At 54.4% G+C, this 20,027-nt stretch overlaps 10 protein-coding genes across 10 annotated transcripts; 7 read left to right on the top strand and 3 right to left on the bottom strand.

Annotated features, from left to right (window-relative positions):
* Positions 1-6: 6 nt before the first annotated feature.
* PHYSODRAFT_486372 (hypothetical protein) lies at positions 7-2,064 on the bottom strand (the record flags this gene model as incomplete). Its single annotated transcript, XM_009523231.1, has 1 exon — positions 7-2,064. One exon carries the CDS (start codon positions 2,062-2,064, stop codon positions 7-9), a length of 2,058 nt encoding a protein of 685 aa, XP_009521526.1.
* Positions 2,065-2,444: 380 nt separating this feature from the next.
* PHYSODRAFT_327151 (hypothetical protein) lies at positions 2,445-4,553 on the top strand (the record flags this gene model as incomplete). Its single annotated transcript, XM_009523230.1, has 1 exon — positions 2,445-4,553. One exon carries the CDS (start codon positions 2,445-2,447, stop codon positions 4,551-4,553), a length of 2,109 nt encoding a protein of 702 aa, XP_009521525.1.
* A 636-nt stretch (positions 4,554-5,189) lies between these two features.
* Positions 5,190-6,865, top strand: PHYSODRAFT_327150 (hypothetical protein; the record flags this gene model as incomplete). The annotated part of the gene is made up of 3 exons (XM_009523229.1): positions 5,190-5,623; positions 5,915-6,582; positions 6,660-6,865. 3 exons carry the CDS (start codon positions 5,190-5,192, stop codon positions 6,863-6,865), a joined length of 1,308 nt encoding a protein of 435 aa, XP_009521524.1.
* A 611-nt stretch (positions 6,866-7,476) lies between these two features.
* PHYSODRAFT_327149 (hypothetical protein) lies at positions 7,477-8,762 on the top strand (the record flags this gene model as incomplete). The annotated part of the gene is made up of 2 exons (XM_009523228.1): positions 7,477-7,836; positions 7,863-8,762. 2 exons carry the CDS (start codon positions 7,477-7,479, stop codon positions 8,760-8,762), a joined length of 1,260 nt encoding a protein of 419 aa, XP_009521523.1.
* A 385-nt stretch (positions 8,763-9,147) lies between these two features.
* Positions 9,148-10,389, top strand: PHYSODRAFT_327148 (hypothetical protein; the record flags this gene model as incomplete). The annotated part of the gene is made up of 1 exon (XM_009523227.1): positions 9,148-10,389. The coding sequence occupies one exon, from the start codon at positions 9,148-9,150 to the stop codon at positions 10,387-10,389; it is 1,242 nt and encodes a 413-aa protein (XP_009521522.1).
* Positions 10,390-11,098: 709 nt separating this feature from the next.
* Positions 11,099-12,052, top strand: PHYSODRAFT_482443 (hypothetical protein; the record flags this gene model as incomplete). The annotated part of the gene is made up of 1 exon (XM_009523226.1): positions 11,099-12,052. One exon carries the CDS (start codon positions 11,099-11,101, stop codon positions 12,050-12,052), a length of 954 nt encoding a protein of 317 aa, XP_009521521.1.
* An 861-nt stretch (positions 12,053-12,913) lies between these two features.
* PHYSODRAFT_479825 (hypothetical protein) lies at positions 12,914-14,116 on the top strand (the record flags this gene model as incomplete). The annotated part of the gene is made up of 2 exons (XM_009523225.1): positions 12,914-13,230; positions 13,309-14,116. 2 exons carry the CDS (start codon positions 12,914-12,916, stop codon positions 14,114-14,116), a joined length of 1,125 nt encoding a protein of 374 aa, XP_009521520.1.
* Positions 14,117-14,671: 555 nt separating this feature from the next.
* Positions 14,672-16,356, bottom strand: PHYSODRAFT_484616 (hypothetical protein; the record flags this gene model as incomplete). The annotated part of the gene is made up of 6 exons (XM_009523224.1): positions 14,672-14,750; positions 14,818-14,871; positions 14,953-15,293; positions 15,612-15,717; positions 15,796-16,049; positions 16,231-16,356. Coding segments are annotated over 6 exons (960 nt in total), but the record flags the coding sequence as incomplete, so codon positions are not given.
* Positions 16,357-17,132: 776 nt separating this feature from the next.
* Positions 17,133-17,675, bottom strand: PHYSODRAFT_327145 (hypothetical protein; the record flags this gene model as incomplete). Its single annotated transcript, XM_009523223.1, has 4 exons — positions 17,133-17,157; positions 17,224-17,236; positions 17,317-17,377; positions 17,451-17,675. 4 exons carry the CDS (start codon positions 17,673-17,675, stop codon positions 17,133-17,135), a joined length of 324 nt encoding a protein of 107 aa, XP_009521518.1.
* PHYSODRAFT_312312 (hypothetical protein) lies at positions 17,674-20,027 on the top strand (the record flags this gene model as incomplete). The annotated part of the gene is made up of 2 exons (XM_009523222.1): positions 17,674-17,691; positions 17,883-20,027. The coding sequence occupies 2 exons, from the start codon at positions 17,674-17,676 to the stop codon at positions 20,025-20,027; spliced, it is 2,163 nt and encodes a 720-aa protein (XP_009521517.1).

Below are 20,027 nucleotides of genomic sequence, written 5' to 3'. Positions count from 1 at the left end.
CTATGCTTAAGACAGGGGGCTGACACTCACCTTTGCCAGATCATGCCAGGAGATCGTGGACGGGTACACGAGCCGAGCCGTCTGGTTCACGCCGGTACCGTCCTTGATGGTGTACACATAGATGTTGGTGAAGCGCGCGCGCGTGAGCTTCATGATGATGAGCGACATCAAATCTTCCGTGGCCACCACGAACTTGTCGTTCGCCACGACAAAACCGTTGCAGTAGATCGCGTCGCCCGATGCGAACCGCTGACCATTAATCATGGTGTAGTTGTCGTAGCTTGCGAGCACTCCGAAGCGGTTCTTGAGCACCGATCCCGTAGCTGTCTCGAACTGCATCAGCTCCCTTGGCTGGGACTTCTTACGGAAGAGTCCGGAGCTTTGGCGTCGAGGGGTGGTGCTCTTACTGTCCGAATCCGGGTCGCCGACTTGGAATCCCGACGAGTGGCATTGGATCAACTTGCGGACGATCATGTACCCGACAATGACGATGAGCGTCAAGTAAATGATGATGAACGTGGCGACCAGCAGCGGCCACACACTTTGTTGGATTGGATGAACGGTCCAGAGTCGCATTGGCGATAGATTCGCCAAGAAGTCGTCTACTTCGACTTGACCGTAGGCACTCTCCGTGTTGGAATAGTCGACGATCAGCTTTTGGAGAGCAGGGAGGATGGTCGCCATACTCTCGCGACTGTAGAAGCCGATCTCGAAGCAAACCATAACGAAGATCGGATCCACCCGCTCTCGTAGGACGTAGCTCAGGATACTCACGAGGTTCAGGTAAATCGTGAGCATATCTGCGTGTGCCATATCGGAGCGATATTTGACGGTGGAGTTGCCGCCAATAGAATTAGCAAGTGCGAGACTGAACTCTGTAAGGGTCCAGTACCCGTTCACATGGTTAGAGATAACCACGTAAATGCCCCGATAGAGCAAGGCGTTGGAAATGGAGGCAAACGCGTCTCCAATCCAGAGTCGCCCTTGTCGGAGACTGCGGAACACAAGGAAGAGCAGAAGACTCAACTGAAAGAGCACGTCCAGAGCGAATAGCAGGTGGATGATGTGCACCCAGGCCCAGTTGTCTCGGATGATGGCATCTCCGTGCCAGTTCCAGTCGGTCAACGCCGAGTACGCGTCGTCCGGAGGATCCCAATGAAAATTGATCTGATTGACTTGCGAAGTCTCCTTGTCCAGGTAGAATCCGAGTTGTCGGGCTGAAAGAATGGGCTTCGGGGGTCTCAGGAACGAGTCGCGAGGGATCGTTTCAAGCGACCAAAAGCCTGTATCCATGTGATCGAAGAAGTTGCAGACCTCAAAGTCCGGCTTGTACTCGTACGGGTAGTCCAGCGCTATAGCGAAGTGGTGGTCGACCAGAGTCGACTGCATGTCCTCCACGACCGAGAACGCTAGCAGAAGCGCTGACCCGCGTTCGTATTGCTCTGCGATGTAGTAATCTTGAATTGACATCGACGTGGGGAGCAGCAGCATGCGGTCCGTGTCGGTCTTATAGCGCACGAGGTAGTATACGCGGGCTACTGCAGCTCCTCCGCCGTCGATGGCAGCAAAGTCGCAGTCCACGACTGGCAGCACCAGCTCGACCTCATTGAAGAGGGAAATGTTGTACGCCGTCTTCTCCTGGAGATCGTCGTAGATCCACCGCAAGAACGAGTCCTTGTACACATTAACCGCGTCGCTGTTGACGACTTTCGCACACTGCTCAAACGACGTACTGGAGCTGGAGACGAGGAAGAGTGTACCGGACTCGAAGGGCTTGGTCGAGTCCTTCAGCGTCTCCATCACGAGTGGACTCTCTCGAATGGAGCTTGTCCCGGCGTATCCGGCTATCAACGGAGACACCAGCGGGATGATGCCGCTGTCGTAGTGCGCTTGGTCCTTCAGAATCACGAGGGAGGCGTCTGTCGCCATCAGGGAGATGACGACGTACCACATCGCAGTGCCGAACACGAGAAGTCGATGGACGTGTCGAAGACCTCGCTTGAACGGGGTGTCATGGGTAACTTTGGGCTTGTCGCCGATCCCTGGCCCAGGCTTGGATACCATGACCTTCCCATCGGGCCCCATAGCTCACGGACGCCCTTGACGTTGACCAGTTGCCGGAGAAATGCGAACTCAGGCAGACACGGCAGGCAGGCAGGCATGGAGGGTAAGGAAGGCAGGCGTCCGTTTCAAGGTATAGTCAACCCGATCGCAGGCCCAAAAAGCCGCAACAACTTCATCCAACGCTCAATTCGAAACGAAGACGAAAGCAACAATAGACCTCATTCATCCCAAGCAGTGACATGATGCAGCAGTAGGAACATCACCTCGCCACCGTAGAGAAACGTGAGGGTGTCACAAAGGAAATGCGTCCGTGGGGCACAAGCTAAAGAATGGGAAGCACGGTCAGTTTTCATCTGGACGACAAGACCCAACACCTAACCATGACGAAGCCACGGGTGCAGCCTGGCAGCAAAGCGTTGAGTGGTAAAGGGCCCCGCACCACCTCAATCGACTCGACTGTCGCTACGCGTGAGAGTGAGATCGTCATGGTGCATGCCAGAACCAAGCCGACTATCGCCAAGTGGCAGGTTTTCAACATCGCGCGTAGACTGGCAGCGGTGGCTGCTGCTGTCCAGTACATTTACACGTCCATGACGGCGACATGGTGGGCGCTGCAGGTGCTGACCGGTGCTCCGAACCCAACGGAGACGCTACGAGTCTTCCCGTCGTCACTGATCGAAGGTTACGTTGGCGATGGCCTATTTCGTGACAGTCCACTGGTTCAAGACGTTCTAGGCGGTGACACTTCACCTCGAGATTTCGCTCTGTTCCTAGAGTCCGAGACGAAGACCTCAACTGAGAATTGCTCCAAGGTGGATCTGTTTAATGGGGACATCTACAACTACAAGTTCCTCAGCGACGGATACGCCGGGATGGTGGAAGACACCAAGTACAATATCTCCACGCTGGACAAGTTCGAGCTCGTTGTACTAATCGTCGACTGCTCGTTTAGTCAATTGGTTGAGGGCGATCCTTCCGAGGTGAGGGTCTACAACTTGGTGCGCTCGAAAGACGACCCCAGCGACTTGAACTTGCTCACGACTTCGCTCTCTGTCCAAGAATATCAAGTTCCCGTGCTCAACAAGCAAGGCCCAGCGCTCGTGGGCATGCTCACGCTGATTCAAGACATGCACGCGGACCATGTGGACCAGTATTATATGGTGGCGACCACTTATCCCTACCAGCGCTCGCTGGACTTCGAGATGTACGAGTTTGTGGGGGTGACAAGCAACAGCTTCCTCGAGCTGCGCAGTGTGCCGAAGGACCCACTGACAGAACCCGTTAAGCACTTGATCACGGCCAGAAAGAGGGGCTTTTACAATGGGGATAGCCAGTCGAATGTCCGCACCATGTACTCGACACTAAGCGGAGTGAGCGCCAAATCGGCCGTGACGCGCTGGGAGTGGACGGGAGAAGCCGTCACTATCGACGCGTGGGCTTGGGTGCACTGCATCCACTTCTTCTTCGGGTTGCAGACGATCTTCTCCCTTGTCATCCTCGCTCTGGTCACGTACCAGAAAATCCGCACCGGGAAGGTTTGGATTGGGGACCCATTCGCGACTGTGTCCACTACAAGCATCGTCATGCGCGGGCTGCTAGTGTTGGCGTCGTGGTTCCTCGACTCCTTCTGGTCGGTCAACGAGTACGCCATGTCGAGAGCTGCGATTCTTACGAGTGTGCCCACAGTGCGCGTTCACAAGGAGTTGGTGCATGCAGATATTCTCAACATCTTTCTCAGTTTAGTGGGCTTTCTCAGCGCCATCTTCCGCGAACGGATCGACCCCGCGATCGTCATTTTCCTCTTCGAGATCATCCACACGTACCGACTGACGTTTGTTCGCTCGTCGCCCGCAGTTCTGAACGAAGTAATCACGTACTCTTCAGCTCAGTACAACATTGGCATCGCGAAGGTCACCGCTGCACTTGCTGCAATGTGTCCTCTTCGACTATGGTCCTCGTTCCAGTTCCCGGCCAAGGATGCCACTTTCCTTGCCGCGTCGTTTTTCCCAACGATGTACTTGATTGTGATCGTTACGGGGTACGCCATCCTCCGCAAGATTTATCACTACCGCTACCCGGAGCAGGCCCGCCCAAGGTCCAGCAACAGCACCGATACTTCAGGGAACGAGAAGGCTGCGATGACCCTGAGAGGGATCGTCACTAACTTTGAGATCGCCACGGGGGCTGAGTTGCAAACTCGCTTTGGCCTCATCTCGGACTACAACAACTACGTCTACTTCAAAGGCATGAAGTTCGCGTCCGCAGACGGCGTTTATTGTTCGGGGTATGTGATCGTGAACGGCAAGTTTCTGATCCGTTCGCAGGACTGGCTGGCGATCGTGATGATGAAGCTGTTCCACGCTCGGTTCACGAACGCCTACGCGTATGAAGTGGAGGGCAATACTGTCAAGGAGACGGCGCGACTCGTGCACACGACGACGTTCTTGTGGTCCGATCTATGGTGGCTGAACGTCTCAGTGCTGTTGTAAGGAAGAGAGCAGGACAAACATTAAACAGACTTTAGAGACCTTCCATTTATTTACTCGTATGACTCGTGTTGACTGAAGGTCTAAACTTCCGCTCCAAGAACTATTAGTGGCCACAGATAGTCGTATCCGTTTCATCTGCATCTTGCCGCTCGAGCAACAAATAGACTGAGCTTGGAGTTGTCTCGTGCTCTTAAGCTGCCAAATCTCACGTTCGGATTGTGGCAGTCGATAACTCGTCCTCATCATCAGTCGTAGCAATTCTTACTAACCGAGCAATATGCTGTCGGTCTCTAGCGTCCGCGAGAAGATATCGCGAAGGTCGATCGTAAAACTGTCCGTGGAGCCCAAAGGGAAGAGGCCGCCGCTGCAGCGTTCCCTGATATCGACGTGGCGCACGATGGAAACCCTGCGGTCGATGCCCAACCCGACGGAGACTTTTGAGGTTTTTACTGCGTCACTTATTGGTGGCTACATGGGCGACGGCCTCGTACGTAACAGTCCGCTGGTCCGAGATGTATTGAACGGAGACACCACACCTCGCGATTACATCATTTATCTCGAGTCTGAGACGAAAACCTCGACTGAAATTGCTCGGCTGTGCCACTGTTCAACCCCGATGTCTACAATTACGCCTTCATGACCCACGGCTACATGAGTATGATCAACGACACTAGCTACAATACGACTACCCTGGCGGATCTTGAGCTTGTCGTTGTGGTGGTAGACGGCAGCTTCACGCAGCTCGTAGCCGGAGATCTTTCCACTGTGCGGATCTTCAATTTAGTGCGCTCGCGTGAAGATTCGAGAGATTTATATTTGGTCACAGTGTCGCTGACTGCTCAAGATTACGAGATCCGAGAGCACGAGAAAGAAGGACCAGCTCTGCTCGGTATCCTTTCGGTCATGCGAGACATGCGGCAAGGTATCATTGAGATGTTCTACATGATGGCGCTGACATATCCCTATCAACGTACACCCGAATTCGAGATTTATTCCTTTGTCGGGATATCGGACGAGAGTTTCCTCGAGTTACGAAGCACTCCGAAGGACCCGTTAACGCAACCAGTGAAGTATGTACTCACTGCAAGATAGCGGGGGCTGTACGACGGAGACAAACAGTCGAATATCCGTAACACATACACATTGCTGGATGCGTCCGACGCGAAGAAAGCGATCACTCGTTGGGAATGGATGGGAGAAGCTGTGATCTCGGACTCGTCGGCTTGGGTGCATGGCCTCCACTTCATTTTTTGTATGCAGACAATCTTTTCTCTGATAGTATTGAGCCTAGTGACGTACCAAAACTTTCTCGCTGGCAAAGTCTGGATTGGAGACCCTTTCGCGTCGGTCTCCACCGCTAGTTTGGTACTTCGTGGTGTCCTCGTCGTCATTTCGTGGTACCTGAACTCGTTCTGGACGCTCTTCGAGTTTGCCATGTCGAACGCCGCGATAGTTTCTGGAACGGACATTGTCCGCGTTCACAGAGAGCTGGTGCACGCTGATGTTCTGGTGGTGTATCTCGGCCTGGTTGCTCTATTGAGTGCTGCAATTCGAGAGCGCATCGACCCGTCAATTGCAATTTTCCTATTCGAGATTATCCATAAGAACCGATTGAGTTTGATTCGTGGGTCACCTGCGGTACGGAACGAAGTTGTGGAGTACTCCGATAGTTTATTCAGCTTGAGGAACTCCAACGTCTCCCCTGTTGTTGAAGCAATGTCCCCGCTCAATTACTGGACTGCCTTCCAAATTCCCTCAAAAGATGGCACATTTCTAGCAGCCTCTTTCTTCCCCAAGATCACGTTGCTCGGGACCATTGCGTTCTATGCAGTCCTACGCAAAGTTTATCGCTATATATTCCCTGAAGAAATTCGCCAAAGATCGAGCCAAAGCGCTGAGCAGTCGGCAAATGAGAAGACGGCGCTCTTGCTAAAAGGGAACCTTACCAACTTCGAGATCTCAACGGGTGCTGAGCTACAAACTCGCTTTGGTATCATCTCCGACTACAAGAACTACGTGTACTTCAAGGGTTGCATCAGCCGACGGTGTCTACTGCTCAGGATACGTGCATGAAGTTTGCATCAGCCGACGGTGTCTACTGCTCAGGATACGTGATTGTAAACGGCAAGTTTTTGATCAAATCGAAAGCGCTGCCTGCAGTTGTGACGATCAAGCTGCTACGGTCGCGATTCACGAACGTGTATGTGTACGAAGTGGATGGGAATACGGTCAAAGACACAGCTCGGTTGGTGTTCCCCGAAACGTTCTCGTGGAGCGATCTGTGGCGCCTGAATCTGACTGTGCTGCTCTAGATGCTCGGTTAAATTCATAGAGTGCATCGCTCATCCGGTCCAACGACAGATACCACACACACACCCGAGTAGATTACGGGAGATGGCCTGCAATCTACGGTAATTACCAAACGTGCAGATCTCGATGCTCACATCGAAAGCCCCAAGTTGAAGTCGCATCAAGCTGCAACCCAAACAGATGAACACTCTGAGCATCGCAAGCAGCAGATTTGTCCAAATTTGTGCGTGTGCCTCTAAACTCAAGAAAAAGTTGCCTCCGATTGATGAAGACGTCTATGAAGTTCATAGTATGAACTCAACAGTACAGTAGCACTGTACGCGGTACTCCCCCATTGTGAGAAGACGAATGACCGATCAACTACTTTTTAGTGAGTTGAACCCTTTCATCATTGACATCTTCGAAGTAAATGTACTACATTTAATGTAGCTCCTTCACATTCGCCGCTGCTTGTGGATCACGGCGTCACATGACGCCAAGATACCTCGAGCGCACCCGTCGATACGAAAGCGAGATACAACTTGGGATTTGCGACCAGGGTCCCCATCTCGCCGCCAGCGCCCAACCAAGCGTGGTCACAGTTCATTCTCCTCGCTCGTGAACAAAAGACAAGATGCCGACTACCTACGGATCCGTGGAAACGGATAACGTCAAGCACCTACCTGGAGCCAAGTCGACCGCACCCAAGGTGTTGCTCAGCACTGTCGTGCTCGCTGCGGCCATCGCGCTGATGATCAACCAGTTTGGCGACGTTGGCGTTAAGATCATCGCCGCGGTGGCCGTTGTCATGTACTTGGTGCTGTTCGTCGGCTTTTGCTGCGCTTCGGTGTCGTATGCAAGTACCCCAGTGCTGATCCCGTTCATCGCCGTCAAGCTGCAGTTGTTCGTCCTGTATCTCCTGCTCGCGTATGCGGCTCGTGGATTCAAGCCAAGATTCCCACAATGGACGCTGGCCTACGAGCTAACTGTCATGGTCATGCGTTCAACGTGTGCTGACAGGGCCACCTCCTCGCTGACAAGAACGCTCATCTGCTTCGAACCCCGTTCCAAAGGCACGGCAAGTCCATTCTGAAGGCTAACAGCCGCCTGCATGGCACGGTGGCCGAGAAGCTGGTGGCCAACGGCATGGAGCACATGTGGCTGCGTGACGCCGAGAAGAAGGAGACGCGCGTGGTGGTCATCCACTTCCACGGCGGCGCCTACGTCGTGTCTGACCCGCTGCAGGACGTCGAGCTCGCCAACCAGACCCACACCAAGTTCAAGCAGATTCTCAAGGAGAAGTACCAGATCGACGCGTCCGTGGACGTTCTGCTGGCCAACTACCGCATGGCTCCTCAGTTCCTGTACCCGACGGCTCTGGACGACTGCTTCACCATGTACAAGTACGTGCTGAAGCACGAGAACATCGCCCCCAACCACGTGGTGCTCAGCGGCGACAGTGCTGGAGGCGAAATGACGCTCACCAACTGCATGCGTCTGCGCGACACGACTCCGGAGCTCAAGCCTGCCGCTGCGCTGTGCTACTCGCCTCTGGTCGACCTCGAAGAGACTGGCGGTGACGACATCACGCCGCACTGCCTGCTCGCCGCCAACTTCCTGGACAACAGTCTCGAGACGTACCTGAGCAGCGTGGACGACCCGAACAAGCGCTTCAAGGTGTCGCCTATCAACCAGAACCTCAAGGACCTGCCCCCGACGTTCGTGCAGTTCGGCACGCTCGAACGCTTCTACGAGCAGGGGCTGCGCTTGGGAGTCACGAACATGGAGCTGGACCTGCTCGAGAACATTGTTCATGACCCGGTGATGTTCCCGACAGCGGTGAGCCCCGCTGCTGAAGGCGCTATCCGCAACGCCTGCGCGTTCGCTGCGAAGCACCTGGCTCCTATTCTGAAGGCTTAGGCGGAGCTGAAAGACCCGTGAAGCCTCTAAACTTCTCTTGAACTATTAAATAATCAAAACAATTGAATGACCACAAACTTGTGCCGCTGAAAGCAGTGTCACGCGACGATAGTGCGCACAGGAGAGGCCTTTACGTCAAACTCTCGATGCATCAAACTATAAATCTTCGAGGACGCAGCCGTAGTTTGCATGGAGGGAGCTTGAAGCGATCACTTCCGTCGACTCGTTTCTAAGCTGCTCACTCTGCAAAGACCAAACAATTGCCCTGGCGACTACCCGAATAGGCAGGGGCTATCCAGGATATCATTGACGATTGGTGAGGAAATGGTGAGTGCCGAGCAATTCGGTGCTCAGAGTCAATTTTGCTGCGGAGGGGGAAGAGGAGATGGCGCCAGCTAATACTGCGTATGGCTCGCTCAGCGGTGACGAGAAACGTCAGACCCGATCCGGGAGTTGTGTTAGAGTTTTGAGGGCCATCCTTTCGCTCGCGCTTCTGGTTGTTCTGGTGCCTGTGATTCTCGTTCTCTGCGTGGTGTTCTTTGCCGGGTTCTGCTACGCTGCGTGGCCATTCGCGACAACATTCATGAAGGTCCCGTACATCGCACTCAAGATGCAACTCAAGCTCGTGTCGCTGCTGTTTAATGCTGCTGCGCGCGGCTTCAAGCCGACCTTCCCCGAATGGACCCTCACCTACGAGCTGACCATTTCCATGATGCGCTACGTCTTCCTGGACTACGGCCATGTCGTCGCAGACACCAACGCTCACCGGCTGCGCGGTCCGTTCGCCCTTCACGGGAAAATGATTCTCAAGTCGTGCTGCAAGAAGCACAACACGGTGCCGGAGAAGCTGGTGGCCAACGGCATGGAGCACATGTGGCTGCGTGACGCCGAGAAGAAGGAGACGCGCGTGGTGGTCATCCACTTCCACGGCGGCGCCTACGTCGTGTCTGACCCGCTGCAGGACGTCGAGCTCGCCAACCAGACCCACACCAAGTTCAAGCAGATTCTCAAGGAGAAGTACCAGATCGACGCGTCCGTGGACGTTCTGCTGGCCAACTACCGCATGGCTCCTCAGTTCCTGTACCCGACGGCTCTGGACGACTGCTTCACCATGTACAAGTACGTGCTGAAGCACGAGAACATCGCCCCCTTGCTCAGCGGCGACAGTGCTGGAGGCGAAATGACGCTCACCAACTGCATGCGTCTGCGCGACACGACTCCGGAGCTCAAGCCTGCCGCTGCGCTGTGCTACTCGCCTCTGGTCGACCTCGAAGAGACTGGCGGTGACGACATCACGCCGCACTGCCTGCTCGCCGCCAACTTCCTGGACAACAGTCTCGAGACGTACCTGAGCAGCGTGGACGACCCGAACAAGCGCTTCAAGGTGTCGCCTATCAACCAGAACCTCAAGGACCTGCCCCCGACGTTCGTGCAGTTCGGCACGCTCGAACGCTTCTACGAGCAGGGGCTGCGCTTGGGAGTCACGAACATGGAGCTGGACCTGCTCGAGAACATTGTTCATGACCCGGTGATGTTCCCGACAGCGGTGAGCCCCGCTGCTGAAGGCGCTATCCGCAACGCCTGCGCGTTCGCTGCGAAGCACCTGGCTCCTATTCTGAAGGCTTAGGCGGAGCTGAAAGACCCGTGAAGCCTCTAAACTTCTCTTGAACTATTAAATAATCAAAACAATTGAATGACCACAAACTTGTGCCGCTGAAAGCAGTGTCACGCGACGATAGTGCGCACAGGAGAGGCCTTTACGTCAAACTCTCGATGCATCAAACTATAAATCTTCGAGGACGCAGCCGTAGTTTGCATGGAGGGAGCTTGAAGCGATCACTTCCGTCGACTCGTTTCTAAGCTGCTCACTCTGCAAAGACCAAACAATTGCCCTGGCGACTACCCGAATAGGCAGGGGCTATCCAGGATATCATTGACGATTGGTGAGGAAATGGTGAGTGCCGAGCAATTCGGTGCTCAGAGTCAATTTTGCTGCGGAGGGGGAAGAGGAGATGGCGCCAGCTAATACTGCGTATGGCTCGCTCAGCGGTGACGAGAAACGTCAGACCCGATCCGGGAGTTGTGTTAGAGTTTTGAGGGCCATCCTTTCGCTCGCGCTTCTGGTTGTTCTGGTGCCTGTGATTCTCGTTCTCTGCGTGGTGTTCTTTGCCGGGTTCTGCTACGCTGCGTGGCCATTCGCGACAACATTCATGAAGGTCCCGTACATCGCACTCAAGATGCAACTCAAGCTCGTGTCGCTGCTGTTTAATGCTGCTGCGCGCGGCTTCAAGCCGACCTTCCCCGAATGGACCCTCACCTACGAGCTGACCATTTCCATGATGCGCTACGTCTTCCTGGACTACGGCCATGTCGTCGCAGACACCAACGCTCACCGGCTGCGCGGTCCGTTCGCCCTTCACGGGAAAATGATTCTCAAGTCGTGCTGCAAGAAGCACAACACGGTGCCGGAGAAGCTGGTGGCCAACGGCATGGAGCACATGTGGATGCGCGACCCGGAGAAGAAGCAGCACCGCGTTGTTGTCATTCACTTCCACGGCGGAGGCTACTGCATCTCGGACCCGCTGCAGGACGTCGAGCTGGCGAACGAGGAGCACACGAAGCTCAAGCAGATTCTGAAGGAGCAGTACCAGCTCGACGTGTCTGTGGACGTGTTGCTGGCGAACTACCGCATGGCTCCGGAGTTCCTGTACCCAACGTCATTGAATGACTGCTTCGACATGTACAAGTATGTACTGGAGCAAGAGAGCATTGCTCCCAACCACAGCGGTGACAGTGCTGGAGCCGAGATGTCCATGACGAACTGCATGCGACTGCGCAAGGAGAGCCCAGAGCTGCAACCTGCTGCGGCTCTGTGCTACTCGCCGGTGGTGGACTTCAGCGAGACCGGTCATGACGAGAAGACGCCGTATTGCATCCTGGCTGCCAATTTCGCCGACGGTTGCTTGGCTACATACCTGCGCAACGTGACGGACCCGGAGGAGCGTCGTCTGGTGTCGCCGATCAACCACAGTCTGCGTGATCTGCCCCCGATCTTCCTGCAGTGGGGCGACCTCGAGCGGTTCTACGAGCAGGGCATGAGGTTCAAGGCCAAGGCGGAAGCGGAAGGTGTGACGAACATGGAGTTCGACATCCTGAAGAACATGGTGCACGACCCGGTGATGCTCCCGACAGCGGTGAGCCCTGCCACGGGGAAGGCGATTCGGAACGGATGTGCCTTCGCAGCGAAGCACCTGGCGCCGGTGCTGCGCGCAGAGGTAGAGGTTGTATGAACACGTAGCTCTTCGGATACTTGTCAAAGAGTGATGATCTTCGAGTTGAAGTTGTGACCGTTACATCAATCAACGTAGCAGCTGTGTGTCACGCGCTCCGTCTTGTTGCCTCATAAGATTTCTTCGCATGACAGCTCCCTGCATTGCAGGCTCACCACCGCTAATTCCAGGTGCTACGCTGGCCAGGAGCTGTGTGCGTGCAGTCAGCTTTCTTCCGTGTCGTCGCGACGCGAACGCGATTGCTGAGCCTGCCTGCCTCTGATGAGGCTGCCTGTCCTGTCGTGCATCGTAGACCGCGTCGGTGAAATCAAACCTTCCTCGCCTTTGTCTCCGCTGTTGGCTGCAATGTTCCGACGTGGGGCAGTCCGTAGCGCTTCGAATTGCAGTGGCGCACGAAGCCGCAAAGCTCGCTGCTCAACCGCAGCCATGCGCGCCGGCGAGAGCGCGGCCAGCGAGGCAACGAATGGGTTGCACGGAGCCCGTCGATTTGCATGGGTGGGTGCGTCGGCGAGCCGGTCGCCGATCGATGTACGGACAATCGATAGCCCCATGCATGAAGCTGTGCAGGCAGTGCTGTCGGCGCTGGCGAGGAAGCAAGGCGTCTTCCTCCGCGCGCACAATACACGTTGCTGGGCCAGCCGAACAACTGCAGCAGGGGCCCATCACATCAGCTGCAGGTTGCCAGCGGCTCGACCGGACGTTGCCGCCAAGGCAACTTGCCCCCAGTCTTTCCCTCTGATCGCGCGCCGTCAAGAGACAGGCATCTCATCCTAAGTGCGATGTCGCCAGTCAAAATTTCCTCTACACAACTCAAAAGCGCTGATAACAGGCAAGGCAAGGCAGGACCGACCGACCGGCTCGATGAGCGCGTACTTGCACGGGTACGACGCGCTGCAGGGCGGCTACTACCGGCGCCCGCACTACCGCGAGCCCGTGTCCGCCGGCCCGCTGGCCTCCTACGACATGGACGACGACGACGACTTCTCCTCGGACTTTGACGTCGTGGAGCGCGACATCGACGCCGAGATCGAAGCTCGCCTGCAGCACTCGCAGCCTCCCGCGCGCGTGTCTCCACCGCCGCCGGCACCGCGCACAGTGTCGCAGCGAATGCTGCAGTCGCTGCAGCAGCACCGCAAGCAGACGCGCCCTAGCGCGACGCCACCGCGGACCAGAAGAACGTCGAGAGCTGCACGCGACTCCATGTTCGACGTGCGTTCAGTGCTGCACGATGACGCGTCGGTGGCCAGCACCGAGAGGCTGACGGACGTGTTCGACACGCAGCTGTCGTCTCGGTCTGGGTCGTCCTGCACCGACAGACTGGAGGCTCGCATCTCCAAGAGCTTCTTGGCGAGACGAGACAGCGGCCCAGGACTTGCTGCAGTCGAGGAAGGACAGGATGCATCGCTCATGTACTCGGGCAGAAGGACCTACCCGGCGGAGTCAGTGAGGAAGAATGAACATTCGAGACTGTCGGATAGCCCGACGAACAATGCTGCGACCCCGCAGGAGACCAAGATGATGGAGATCCTGGAGAAGGAGCGAGCCACGAGGGTCTTCAGACCGCAGAGGTCGTCCCCTGAGGTGTCTTCGCAGAGGAAGAAGAACAACGGCGTGAGGTTCCACTTCAAGCGAGGATCTTCCGTGGACAATGACGCACTGAATGGACGCATGGAGAGGTTGGCGTGGACGGATGGAAGAGCTGGCAACGGCGTTGCCGACAGCGCATTGGTGAGGGCGCAGCTGGCCAAACGTGTGACGGACCCGGAGTATACGACGCTGGCCTCACAACTAGCGGAGATTGAATCGCTCGTGGAGGGAATCGAAAGCTGCTTGAAGAAGCCGTCGTTCTCGACGTTGGCTGCACGTGTCTTGAAGGAGCTGGAGCTGCTGACCAAAACGACGCAACAGATCCGTACGAACGGAACAACGTTGATTCTGGCTAACGTGGGCAAGCAGCAGAACACTGACTTCACGCAGGCACTCCGACGTCTGGTGGCGAGGGCAGCTGCTGTGCAGAAACGCATCGGCGGTTTGATGCATGCAGTCAAGAAGTTCACGGTGTGAGCGTGCTAGTCTCCCCTATCTATTAGAGGCTCGTGTCGAGCCCGTCAAGATCGCTGCTGTTCAGGTCGGGACAGCTGACTCCTCTCCTATTTAGTTTGCTCTTAATTGCGACCACGTTATGAAAACGGCGGTGACGAATGCTGCGATCGAAGCAGCTACGCCGTCCGTCAGACGCTGTTGGCGTGTAGTGTCGTCTGGTGTGGCATGTTTATGGTTTCTCGCAATAACAAGTTTTTTTATTCACTAATGGTCATTGTGGTCATTGTGCCGGAGTAGCAGTTCGCTGGTGAATGGTGGATTGCATACTCTGATCTTCTTGGGGGCAGTGTAAGTCCGGATGCTTTTCAGACTGTTCGCTGGGGTACCCACTATTCAACCACAATTGAGTGCTTGCCAATGCATTATTTTCGAGACTCGTCTTACCTCGTTGCGCTTCTGCTTCTTTCTCGCGCTTGTAAATCCTGTTCAGCTCTTCCTCCTTACGTCTACGATGGTTTTCGAGTTCTAGAATCTGCATGTATCCGAAGTTAGCAAATAAGCTCGGTTGAGTGTCTACTAAATCGGCATGAGTACCTCATCAGTGAGCCGCCTCCTCTCGGTGGCTTCTGCGATCAACTGGTCTGGATGGCGGAGCCTAATTGACGGTACAACCACAGGTCAGCACCGTGGCGGAGCATGCAGTTCAGGTACGTCAACGTTACTGGTATCTCTGAGCAACGCGAGGGGCAGACCGCATCCGTTGAGTTCGACTCATTCTCTGCACGCTCATACAAATATGACCAATGAACCATGAAATGAAGTGAGGCAATTGAGATCTCCTTGGGTATTTTCGAAACTCTTGTGATACCTGGGGTGGGGCTTTCAACGGCGCCAGCACGATCGATGCTCCACTGGATTCTGTGTCGCTTTCGAAACCAAGAGTATCCGCGCTTTTTCTCCTTGACTGACGCTTATCATCGGTTGGAGACAACGCAGAAATGCCACCATCGGTCGGAGACGAAGTAGAATCGTTGAACAGGTCCTCGTAGTCAGCTAGTTCCAAACTCAGGTTTGTTAGAGTGTCGTGGCTGCTTCTACTACCGAGGCCGTCGGAAACTACAGCCTCCAATATCGCGTCGGAGTCGAACGGCACGTTTCGTTGAACCGGGGCGGGAATTACAATCTTAGCGGGGACCTTCTTAACACGGCTGCGACTTAACTCGACGGCTGCGTCTGACAGCTCGAATAGTGGCTTCGCCCTCTGGATTGCGCTGTCAGGTGAAAACAATGGCTTCGTCATTCGTGTCGTTCTCGGCAATGGTAGCAAACTTGCCACCTTGAAATGAATTGAAAATAGATCGCAGGAGGCACATCGACTAACTAAAGACGTTCAAGCTGTGTTGGAGATACTTCATCCGCCCGTGACTCAAATCTGCCTCACATTCGGAAAGTGGGCCTGTTAAAGGGAGTTAGTGAGCTGATGAGGTCCACGGGAGTTTCTGCTCATGCACTTTACCTTTTCGAGAGGAAGCCAATACGCTGAGAAGCTTGCAGCGGTGTTTTCGGTCGCACGATCCGGGTTCTTTGACCTCCCAGTGGCTGAATCGGGCGAGATGACCCTCCTACTTACCGCAAAAAAATTAGACCTGAATACCGAATTCTTATGAACGTGCTACGTACCGATCTGTGGTCTTGAAAACCGGTCGAACATGCCGACGTTGGGTCTTTGAATTGTGCGAGGGGTCTCTGGTCTTCCCATATTTCCCATCGGGTTGCGCATTGACGAACTCGATCCATCAACTGCATAGGGCCTTGCAATAGGACGCATCGAAGGACGGCTAAATTGGCTGGCTTGCGTTACGAGAGTACCGCCATCTTGTTGAGGCATTCCCATTGTTGAGCGCGTTGGTGACGGAAATTGTCGAGCACTAGGCTGCGCTTTGAGGGTCTTGCACTGAAGAGTCTAACGTTAGCTCCATCAACACCATTAGATGACACAATGCATATTGCGAGTGATTGCCATTTTCTCCCAGTTGCGGCATTTTCGCGATTTCTCCTTGTACGCCTAGGAGGAAATAAGGTCATCAGATGAAAAAATACGCACACATGAATGAAATGGTAGTGTCGGAACTTACCTCACGAAGCTCATCATTTGAAGTTGTTAGCGCCTGCATCTTTGACTTCGTCTCGCGCAGCTCTGCCTCAAGCTGGTCCGTGTAATTTTTGAGTTGAATATACTTTTCTCCATGCTGAATTTGAAAGGTCTTCTGCTCCTCCGCTGCAGATGAAATTTATGAGCGTTTGTTTGTCCATGACGAGCTAATCGGAGATATAGCCTACCTTGTTGGCGCCTGATTTCCTCCTGCGAGGCGATTTCAGGCAATACAGCAAGGAAGTGCAGGAAGTGCTTGTGATTAGCTCCAATTAAGCCACGAAATTTACAATAACACGCACTTGTCTGTGCACAGTTCACCAGAGTGAACGTTGAGTTTACCACCATTATCTCAAACCAAAACCATATCACGTACCTGTAGGAATCTTGGGCTAACTGGAACTGCAGACGAAGATTGTTAGCAATTCGCGACGAAGCCCTTGCATTGAGCTACATACCAAGATGAAATCTGGTTGGTTACAGCGTTAGTAGACATATCGATGATGCGCCAAGAGCACGCGAACGGAATGCACATTACCGAGAGCCTGCTGGAAGTGCTCTACCAAAAACAAAAAAGTCAAAAGTGGCCACGAAAAAGAAATCAGCAGCAACAAAAAATTACCAAAACACGACGATGGGTCTGCCATCATCTCTTCCCAAATGGCCTGCATAGTGGGGTCAGCACTCTGAAGATACCCTATAAACTTCCTAATCCTATACCTCAGTCCTCTGAACATCAACATTTCATCGTTTTGTTTGTTAGTTTTGGTGGTGCCTGTGTTGAATGCATCCTTTTACAAACCTTAGGATCCGCAACACCATGGATTGTCCTGTATCTCCACCAACAAGGTGAGAATAGCCCTGCAAACCATTTTCTTCGCGTTCTTACGTCTCGGAGATGCCTCCACCCCTACAAACATGCCAAAGAGCGGTAAGTATCGGTGACAGAGGTCCACTTCGCCTACAAAAAACTTACCCTTGGCTCAGATCTGCAATCACACGGCGTATGCAGCATGATACTTGGTTAGTTCCTTACGCTCTACAAGTTGAGGCTAGCTGTGTCACTTACCAGCACTGCAAGCGGGGCACTGCAGTCTTCCCTGTCCGAAGTGTTTGTACGCGCATTTCTCCTGCCTCAGAGAGCATCAATAAGTGCCAAGAGCAAGCAAAGACCCATGCCCCCTAGCTCGATAGCAAGTGTACGCAGAAGAGGTGACCGCAAGTGGTGCGGTAGCACGTCTCGGCTGACTGCGCGTCGGGCAGGATCGGCTCCCAGCACGAGTTGCAGCGCAGCTGCGGACGGATGTGCGACGCAGAGAGCGGGGACGCGTCACCCGCGCCGTCCAGATCCCCCATAGTCGACGGCGCGTGCCGCTGACCGCGGTTGCGCACGCTCGACGTCTCACTCATGCGGCAGTCGTCGTCCATGGCGCTCGAGAAGAATGCGCCGAGTGCGGAACTCCAAGAGTGATTGTCACTTCAACTTGTGGAACCGTCTCTCATTGGTCTAAATCAAGCTTCAAGTTGATTGGGTATAAGTCGTAAAACAATTTCCATTTGCTTGAGCAACTATTGCTTTGACATACCTAAGACGACATGGATGGCGCCTTCGCCGCTCCTGCCGCGGCTGGGCAGGATGCGAGCGGGTGGCATGACGTCGAGCAGACATTGACGGCGCTGGAGCTGCCTCCTGTGCCCCCGACATCGGATCCGCAGCGACTACTGGGCTATGTGCTGCACATTCTGCCGCGCTACACGGAGATGGAGATGCTGGCGACGCACTTGCGGCTGTACGCGTCCACACTTGAGCAAGATATGGAGCAGGTCAAAGGCCATGTGCGTCTGCTGAACCGCGAGGCTGCGAGCGAGCGGGAGAAGAAGCAGTTTCTCGAGCGATACGCGGCGCAAGTGGTCAAGGAGCGCAACGACTTGCTGCATTCGAGAGGATCCTCGAAGAAGAGGGCGACGGCGGCAGCAGCCTCTCACTTTGTGTGGCACAACTGCTGTAAGAAGAACACGAGCCATGCCATGGACTTGGCGCCGTCCATTTTGGCATTTCGGGGCGAGAAGCTGCAGGAAGCAACCAAGCAGGCTGAAGCTCTACAGGAAGAAGTACACAACCAGGAGTTGCTGCGTAAGGAGCTGGACTTCTTACTCAAGAAGACGCAACGCGAGCATGACAGCAAAGTTGCAGCGGATCGGAAGCACATTCAGCAGCTTGAGAAGCAGATTCAACAACGCTCAGCCCTGCATTCGAGTCTGGAGAGGAAGCTGTATGAAGTGGAGTCAGCGTTGGCTAGACACGACAAGACCAAGGACGAAGAGCTGGGTCTTGTCAGCGATCGTATCAGAGAGGCCCAAGCCCACATTGCGAGCTTGGAGAAGGAGAATGCAAGTTTGCTCGAGCGAGTCAACAGCTTGAGCTTGGACCGCGAACGCTTGACCGAACTGCTCGAAGAGACGACCGAATCCAAGGATGTTTTTGCGGACCAAATCGACGAGCTGTCCGAAAAGTGCCAGTCGCTTGAGTCCGAGGTGGAGGCACTAAGGTCTGAAATCGATATGCTTCAGACTAAGGATATCAACGACATCCGCACGCAATACGCAACGAGGATAGACCGGCTGCAACAGGACAACGCCGCCAATGAGCAAAGGTTGCGCCGGGAGATCGATCGTTTGAAGCAGGAGCTGAAGAAGCGAGACGAAGCTCTAGCGCAGACGTTTAGTGCACGACAATCGACGACAAGGGGCGGCTCGACGCGTCCACTTTCAGGGCATACCAGTGGATTGGAAAGCAATTCCGTATCTGGGGATGACGCTAAATGGAGCGATGGCATATTTGACGATGATCGCCAATTTGAAAGTGATGCACTCGGTTCCTCTTTATCAAGAAGCCAGCTGTCGGTATCGCAGGGATCCTACGGTTTCTCGTCGTCGGCAGGACAGAGCCACTTTAATCTTTCAAAGGAGGTTGGGGCCGCCAACAGGAGTAGGAGCCCCCATGGTGATAAACCCCGTCGAAGTTATTCCAGCTCAACCAGGCGAAGTGAAGCTATGGCGCTGGATGCTGTTTCCAGAGATCTTAGCACATCGTCCCGAGAACTTGGCACGGAATTACGTGAGAATCATGCCAGCGCCATCGCTAACACTAACGATGAGCCTTTTGACTGGGAAACTTTTATCGACAGCGCGTCCGAGATTTCTATTCTGCATGATGAACACGCAAAGCTGCCTGCTTCAGCGACCCCAAGACCCATGGATCTTAGCACAAGTACAATACGACACGAGAGCAGCATGGCGAGACTGTCAGATCCTGGCTTTTCGGGCTCGAGCAGGGCAAGCGAGGAGGGGAAATTCGAGGATGAACAGCGCGAAGAGAAGTCAAGCCTCCATTCTTCTCACACAATCAATGGTGCATCGTTTTCAAAACCCCAAAGCTTTGACGAGCTTGATCTCGAGTTTGCTGAACACGAGAAAGAGAAGGAGGCTGATAAAGACACCTCGCTGGGAAATCGCGAACAAAGTCAAAGGGAGGGTGACGATACAGCCAAGGATGCAACATTGGAGCAAGAGCAGCAATATGAAGTCCACGGGGATGAAAACGCCACGGCAGAAAAGCATGTTGGGGACTTAGCTCGAGATTTATACGAAATGCTTAACGGGCTCGAGCAGAAGCGAAAGGAAGAAGAGCAAAAGGCCTCGCAAGCAGAGCAGGCGCTACTAGAGTTCCTGCGGTTGCAGCAGGGTGTGCAGACTTTGCAGATCTCCCCAGACTCTTGA

Source organism: Phytophthora sojae (genome assembly GCF_000149755.1).
Source record: "Phytophthora sojae unplaced genomic scaffold PHYSOscaffold_2, whole genome shotgun sequence".
Taxonomy (NCBI): Eukaryota; Oomycota; class Peronosporomycetes; order Peronosporales; family Peronosporaceae; genus Phytophthora; species Phytophthora sojae.
The sequence above is the reverse complement of the archived record's forward strand: the minus strand, read 5'-3'. Positions and strand labels throughout refer to the sequence as shown.